Source organism: Danio rerio, chromosome 8, assembly GCF_049306965.1.
Source record: "Danio rerio strain Tuebingen ecotype United States chromosome 8, GRCz12tu, whole genome shotgun sequence".
Lineage (NCBI taxonomy): Eukaryota > Metazoa > Chordata > Actinopteri > Cypriniformes > Danionidae > Danio > Danio rerio.
This window is the reverse complement of record NC_133183.1, coordinates 2,700,001-2,707,500: the sequence shown is the minus strand read 5'-3', so window position 1 is coordinate 2,707,500 and position 7,500 is coordinate 2,700,001. Positions and strand designations below refer to the sequence as shown.

Below are 7,500 nucleotides of genomic sequence, written 5' to 3'. Positions count from 1 at the left end.
TGTGTGGTTTCTACTTTCATTTATTTATTTTTATTATTTGTTTTTTGTTTATTTTCTTTTTAAAATATTTCCCAAATGATGTTTAACAGAGCAATGAAATTTTCACAGTATGTCTGATAATATTTTTTCTTCTGGGGAAAGTTTTATTTGTTTTATTTCGGCTAGAATAAAAGCATTTATTAATTTTTTTTAAAACATTTTTTGGGACAAAGTTATTAGCCCCTTTAAGCTAATTTTTTTCGATAGTCTACAGAACAAACCATCATTATACAATAACCTGCCTAATTACCCTAACCTGCCTAGTTAACCTGATTAACCTAGTGAAGCCTTTAAATGTCACTTTAAGCTGTATAGAAGTGTCTTGAAAAATATCAAGTAAAATTATTTACTGTCATCACATATATATATATATATATGTCAACAGTTGCTTAAGTATTATTATTATTAAGACATGACTTGTTCAAAACTCATACCTGCCACTTTATATGTTTATATATTTCACTTTCTCCTGAATGATGCATAAATCAGTAATTTAAAGCATGCATTTAATGGATGAACATGTTTTTAGTGGGTTTTCTCCGGGTGCTCTGGTTGCCCTGCACAGTCCAAACACATGCGCTATAGGGGAATTGATGAACTAAATTGACCGTAGTGTATGAGTGCATGTGTGCGTGAATGAGTGTGTATGGGTGTTTCCCAGTACTGCACTGCAGCTGGAAGGGCATCTGCTGCGTCAAACATATGCTAGAATAGTTGGCGGTTCATTCTGCTGTAGCAACCCTTGATAAATAAGGGACTAAGCTGATGGAAAATAAATGTTTGGGGTGTTTTACTACAGTAATGCTGTGCTGTACCTTAGCGAGCAGCAGGAGTGTCCGGCTGGTGCGTGTGTCTGCATGATGATCCCTCAGCTGGAAGAGTTTGGGTGTGAGAATCGCAGGAGCAAACAGACGCAGGAAGAAGAAACCACTGATGGCCAAATACTTTGCATCCTGCAGGAGAGAGAAACGCGGAGGTGAGTGGGTTTGACAAACCACCTGTAGAAACACTAGTACTCTAGCACTTAATTATCTGAGCACAAACGGTTGCTTTGTGTAATCAGCACTTGTTGTGTGTGTTGCCTTTTCTTGTTGAATCACTGAATGCCTCCAACTGTAAGTCGCTTTAAACAAACGCATCTGTTAAATGACAATGTAAATGAGTAAAACACTCATTATCATCATCAGTATCAGTCCTGATCCAATGGGGGACAGTAACCGAGTGTTTTTACTGTACTTAAAGGGCAACTATGATGAGAATCAACTTTTGTAAGCTGGAGTCATTTACACAATATTTTGTAAGATGTTGGAGTCATAGACACAAAGAGTCTCTTTTTAAATTTTCCTGATGTTAAAACAGGACCCAGATCCTAGTGATTTTGAGGCCCACCACAACGTGACATAGGAGTGCAGTTTCCCCACCCACCGAATTGACTGACATGTGCCATGTCTCCCTAATAACATTTATACACGAGGCCACAGAACATTTTTTGCAAATACACTGGGATTAAAACATATGTTCCAGCTCTCTGTGATCAGGTTGAATGAGTATTTAACTTTGAATTGATTTTAATTAATGAATAAGTTAATACATTGCTTAATATAGGAATGTTTAGTGCATTTGCCTGTCTCTTTATAACTATTTTCAGAAACCACCAAACTAGGTCAGAGGTCTGGACTATTGCAACTCTCTACTAGCCAGGCTTCCAGCTAACTTTATCAAACCTCTTCAGCACATCTCTAGAACTGCTCGATCTTGCAGATTCGCACTCTATAACATCAGGAAGGTCCGACCCTTCCTATCTGAACATGCAGCTCAACTCCTTGTTCAAGCTCTTGTTCTCTCCAGACTGGATTACTGCAACTCTCTACTAGCCGGGCTTCCAGCTAACTCTATCAAACCTCTTCAGCTGCTTCAGAACGCAGCAGCACGAGTGGTCTTTAATGAACCTAAAAGAGCACATGTCACTCCGTTGCTCATCCATTTGCACTGGCTGCCAGTTGCTGCTCGCATCAAATTCAAAGCTCTGATGTTTGCTTACAAAGCGACTTCTGGCTTCGCCCCTTCTTATCTGCTCTCACTTCTGCAGATGTATGTGCCCTCCAGAAACTTGCGTTCTGTGAATGAACGTCGCCTCGTGGTTCCACCCCAAAGAGGGAAGAAATCACTTTCCCGAACTCTCGCGTTCAATCTGCCCAGTTGGTGGAATGAACTCCCTAACTGCATCAGAACAGCAGAGTCACTCGCTGTCTTCAAGAAACCACTAAAAACTCAACTATTTAGTCTCCACTTCACTTCCTAATCTGCAATTGCCTCTCTGGCTATACCACTAACTGTACTCAAAAAAAAAAAATACTATTATTAGCCAACAACTTCACCCTGGCACCACCTCGCACTCGATTGAGCACAATGGGAGACAGATATCTTAGCTCTATGGCTCCTCGGCTATGGAACTCACTTCCAGTAGATCTTAGGAGCAGTGACAGTCTTAACAATTTTAAATCACGTCTAAAGACCCATCTAAATGACTAAATGTAAATGTTAGACTGGTCATTCTTTGGGTTAAACTGTATACCATCCCTACAAGGCAGACAGAAGCCCTGCCCATGACGGGATTCCGCGTCTATTGTGAAGTTGATTTGACGTGCGAATGAAGCAGATTTTGATGTGCAAATGAAGCGAGTAAACTCAAAACGTTCACGTGTCTGTTTAGGCTCGAATAGCGCGATTTATCTGTGTGTACCGCGTCTGGTGTGAACACAGCATGAAACCCTCTGTCGCTGATCCATCCTACAGTGTAAACACAGGAGACACTGCTAGCTGCAGAGCCACTTGAGCTCCAGCGAGGGGGAGCTTGAGCTCCTCCTGCTATAAGCTGTTTTAATGCGTACACCTAACCCCAACCCCCAATGACATCATTAGTAGAAGAACATACCTGTCAACCCTCACGTTTTTCCCAGGATTCTCCCGTATTTTACTGTTCTATCCCGCTATCATCCCGTAAAGGTATTTTCCCGTATTTCTCCCTTATTTTCAGTCTTTCTCTGAACAGCCGAGCCTCCCTATATGCAACCCATTCCGCCGAACCACCAGGGGTCACCCCTTTGCTCTAAAACGTGAGACTTCTGTGCTTTCGCTTTGTTTAGAAATGAAAACACTTATAAATAAATACTAAAAACGGCGCGATTCCATTTCCTTTTGATTACAGGTGCCGTCGCCCATCCTATACAATCCTCAAAACAGTCATATAGCGGTGCGTGACTGTCAGCTGACGTGCTCCATAGTGATAAACAGATGCAGTTTCCCAAACGGATTCTGTACACGCGATTTGAAGCGGAGAGAAAGTCTGGCTTTTGGGTGCGTGTTTAAACAGACATACACACATGATTAATAATAATAACATATAAGGATGTCAATCTTGTTGTTGTTTTTTCTCAAACACAACTAATTTCGTCTTAAATGAGCATAAAAAGTTAGGAAAGCAGTCGAATGCTTTCATTATTACGTCTGCATTTTTAAAGTGACACCTCTGTTATTTAACGTAATTAAAAAAATCTTAATAAATGAGAGATTCATTCGTTGCTCTTTAATCAGAATGTATGGGCCCTATCATACACCCGGCGCAGTGTGGCGCAAGGCGCAGCGCAGTAGTCTTTTGGTAGTTTCAGCTTGGCGCAAGAGTGGTTTTGAGGCGTTGCGCTACGCTGTTTAATTAGCAAATGCATTAGCGCTCATATGTGCGCCCGTAGGCGTTCTGGTCTAAAAAGCAAGGCGTTCTGAGGCGGACCGCTGGCGCGTTGCTATTTTGAGAAACTAAAATAGATTTTTCATTAGACCAAAACTAACCCGGTCTGAACTCCAGCGCAGAGTTGCACCTCGCTTACACACTGCTTAATACACACCAGAGAGCAATAGGCAAATATCTTTACATATGAAAACATTTAAATATTAAGGATATATATAGGATATAATAAGAATAGATATAGGATATAAATATAAAGGATTAAAATATTACAAAACATATTATTTTCTAGCCTACATAAATATGAAAAATCACTGCTTTTATGTCTTCTTCATCTCGGGGGGCTTTTTCAGGTTATTCATAACAATTTGCTTTTGTATAATGTTATTATTATTAGCAGTATTATTTATTATATCCATACTTATATTTGTTTTATTAAAAACAAGCTTAGATTTGTCCACCTGTCAGGTTTTAGACTATATGGGGCACAGCATGTGTTTTAGGATATAACTCAGGTTTTTGAGCACACTTCGTTATTATTGTTCATTTATTCGTTTGCTGGAAATTAGAACTGAATTTAGAAATAGTTTTGAAACAAATATTTGCGCTTAACAAACAAAAGTATTTATTTATAGGCTAATTGATGTCTGTGCGTAAAGGTTTCCCTATCCAAGAGCGAAAGTGAAAGTAATTCATTATCTCTCATTCTCATGCAGTAGATGCTCTGTTTAACAGTTTTCTGTTAAAAAAAGCTCTTAACTGTTAACTGTTTGCTTGTGAAATGCTCAGTTTTTCCACTTAGACTTACTTTGCGTCCTGTAAATAGCAAATGCGATCTTGGCGCGACGCAGCTGGCTCTTAAAGGGAATGGGAGATGAGACTTTAATTGGTTTATTCTCAAAACACACCTATAACTCATTAAAAGAATAAGCTCAACCCTGTTAGACCATGCGCCACGGCGCAAAGCAGATTTCCCATCCTTAAATTAGCAACAACGCGTTCTGACACGCTCTGAAAGCGTTTGCGCCCTGCGTTTTGCGCATGGACCGTCAAAATAGAGCCCAATAAGTTATACAGTGGAGAAACGGCTAATGAGATTGATAGCTTGATTCTATTTCATTATAATAACTATTAATTTTAATAAGCTGAAGTTTGCTAATGTATTTGCTGCTAATGCATGTATTTATTTTTTCTTTTGTTAGTAATAATATTAATAAAACATATTACTGACCATTTAACTGTTTATTTACAATGAAACAGCTCCAAGTGAACATATTTAGTAATTTTGGGATTTTTTTAAGGGGGGGGTGGGGGGGGGTGTTGGGGAAATCTCTTATTATCACATCACAATGTTGACAGGTATGAAAGAAGTACAAGGAAGGAGGAGCTAGAGATCAAGCTCCCCCCTGCTAGAGTTCAGCTCTTCCCAAGTGGCTCTGCAGTGTGCACCACTTGAAACACAGCAGTGATGGAACACTACCCTAGATATGTGACAATGATGATGTGAAGATGTGACAATAAAAGTGATTTGATTTGATAGTCATGCAGTGTGAAAACATCTGACTACTTTGAAAGTCATGCAGTCTAAACTCGGCATAAATGAACGCTTAAGTCTGTTTAACTGAATTTTAATTACAACATCGATGCTGTAAAAGAAACTTGATGAAATAGTCACATTAACGTTTATCATTGCCTAAAAACACTCGCTGTGCATATACACAAGTGCCTAATTTGTGTACCTCCTCGTAGTTTAGTGTCCTGACCTCATTCTCCGGCTCTGGAAACTGCTCCTCCACTCGTTTATGCAGTTGTTTGAAGACGACCCTCATCACAGGAGGACACTGGGATACGGAGCTCACGATGGCCTCCATGATGCTGCTCAGATACGCCTGCAGGACAGAAACGCTGCTCTCCCGCACCTCCGCCTCCGACGCCGAGCCTTTAAAGGAGATACGCCTGCAGACACACACAGGTACAGGTGGCCTTTTACGATTATTAAAGTAAGTACACGTGAAATCAGAGGGACTTTGTTAGCTCACATTGCTAGTTGTTTGGTGAATAATAATCTGTGCATGTTGTTAAGAAAAAAAAAGTTTGCGTGGGTTTCCCAGTGATGGGTTGCGGCTGCAAGGGCATGCAATGGGCAAAACATATGCTGGATAAGTTGGCGCTGTTCATTCCGCTGTGGCGACCCCTGATTAATAAAGGAACTAAGCCGAAAATGAGTGAATGAATACCACAGTAAGTTTATTTAATGTATTTGTGTTGGAGTTTATTCAAGCCTTTCTGCAATGATGAGTCACACACAAATGGTGTTACAAAGTTTGCAGTACACACAGACAATAACCATCTGAACAGACAATTAATCACATTACTGCATTTATGTGTGAGTCAATTAATCGTCAGCCATATTTCCTAATGGTGACAGCCCCTATACACACACACGCACACACACACACACACACAAGTACAGTATATGAGACACTTCTGGAGGTGTGTTTTTTCATGCTCAGAGACATTTCAGATGTGCTGAACGCACGCTATACATAGATCTAAGAGGCAAACGTCACTGCAAGAGATGAAGTTTGTGGAGTTCAGAGCTGTTGCCTGGAAACATCTCTCTGTGTGCGTGTGCGTGTGTGTGTGTGTGTGTGTGTGTGTGTGTGTGTGTGTGTGTGTGTGTGTGTGTGTGTGTGTGTGTTTCTGTGTGTATGTGCATGTTTTTTTAAACCCAGTGGGAACTTAAATCTGATTGCACAGACTCACAGGGACCTCAATTTGAGTCCCCACTGGTAAACATGCTCATAAATCAGACAGAATTGTGCATTTTGTTTCATGGTTTTATTGAGATATTCATTGCGTTGCACAACATTACAGCAAATATTACAACATCTCAAGTTTTTTTTTTTTTTTTTGCAAAAAAGAAATAAATTAAATATCACACAGATTAAAAAAAATAAATAAAAGAAAAAAATAATAATATCGGTAATAAAATAAAATAGTTAAGTATTTCGTATAAACCCAGAATACACTTAAAAAAAACAAACACACAAAATAACTAACCCCTAAAACCCACCCCACCCCTGGGACTAAAGCTTATGAAGTACTGTAGGTGTGACCTCCACCATCTTGGTTTTTAACCTACGCTTTCAAGATCAAATCTCAAATCTTGTCAAGTTTTTTCTGTTTCTTTGCCATAAGAAATCTAATCCTTTCCAAATGTGCTAATTTAGTTCATTCTTCCAGCCAAGATCCAAATGATGGGGATTCTGTTGATTTCCAAAACCTTAGCACCAGCGTCTTAGCCACAATAAGACTGTAAGACAACAGTTGTTTTTGAGAATCCTGGAGTGATCTAGTTTTGTCTGAAATTCCGAATTTGACCAAAAGTGGGTCGAAAACTAATTCACAATATAAAATTTGAGATAGAGTTTTAAATATTTTAAGTAAGAGAGTGGCTATGTCAATCTTGCATTTATCACTGAAGGGAGAGATACTGTATCAGGAAAACGTTTGAATTGTGTATTTTGAAAGGTGAAAGTACAGATTGTATCCGGTAATTGTTGGGTTTAAGGGTAGAGGGAGAAAATATACGGTTTAGTAGTAGTAGAAACATTACATCCAGTGTTTTTCCTGCATAGTGAATGACAACACCACAAGTGATGCTCAAGCACTGCTCATGTATTTGTTCATTAATTTTCCTTCAGCTAAGTCCTTAT

At 39.4% G+C, this 7,500-nt stretch overlaps 1 protein-coding gene and 1 long non-coding RNA gene across 6 annotated transcripts in view; one reads left to right on the top strand and one right to left on the bottom strand.

The window, feature by feature from the left end:
- rasal1 (RAS protein activator like 1) overlaps window positions 1–7,500 on the bottom strand; it is an 82,148-nt gene that overhangs the window by 24,402 nt on the left and 50,246 nt on the right. Inside the window, exons 13-14 of the mRNA XM_073909994.1 lie at window positions 5,545–5,737; window positions 855–992 (exon numbers count right to left, since the gene is read on the bottom strand). Coding sequence (XP_073766095.1) covers window positions 855–992; window positions 5,545–5,737 — 331 coding nt within the window. The remainder of the gene's footprint in view (window positions 1–854; window positions 993–5,544; window positions 5,738–7,500) is intronic.
- Window positions 1–7,500, top strand: part of LOC141375566 (uncharacterized) — a 66,989-nt gene that overhangs the window by 38,996 nt on the left and 20,493 nt on the right. For 3 of the 5 annotated variants that reach the window (XR_012384023.1, XR_012384025.1, XR_012384022.1), the window contains exon 5: window positions 1–195. This exon is cut by the window's left edge and continues 1,138 nt beyond it. This is a non-coding gene — a long non-coding RNA (uncharacterized lncRNA). Of the gene's footprint in view, window positions 196–859; window positions 1,016–5,530; window positions 5,754–7,500 lie in introns of those variants that run through there. The other 2 variants (XR_012384024.1, XR_012384021.1) reach the window with 1 other exon arrangement.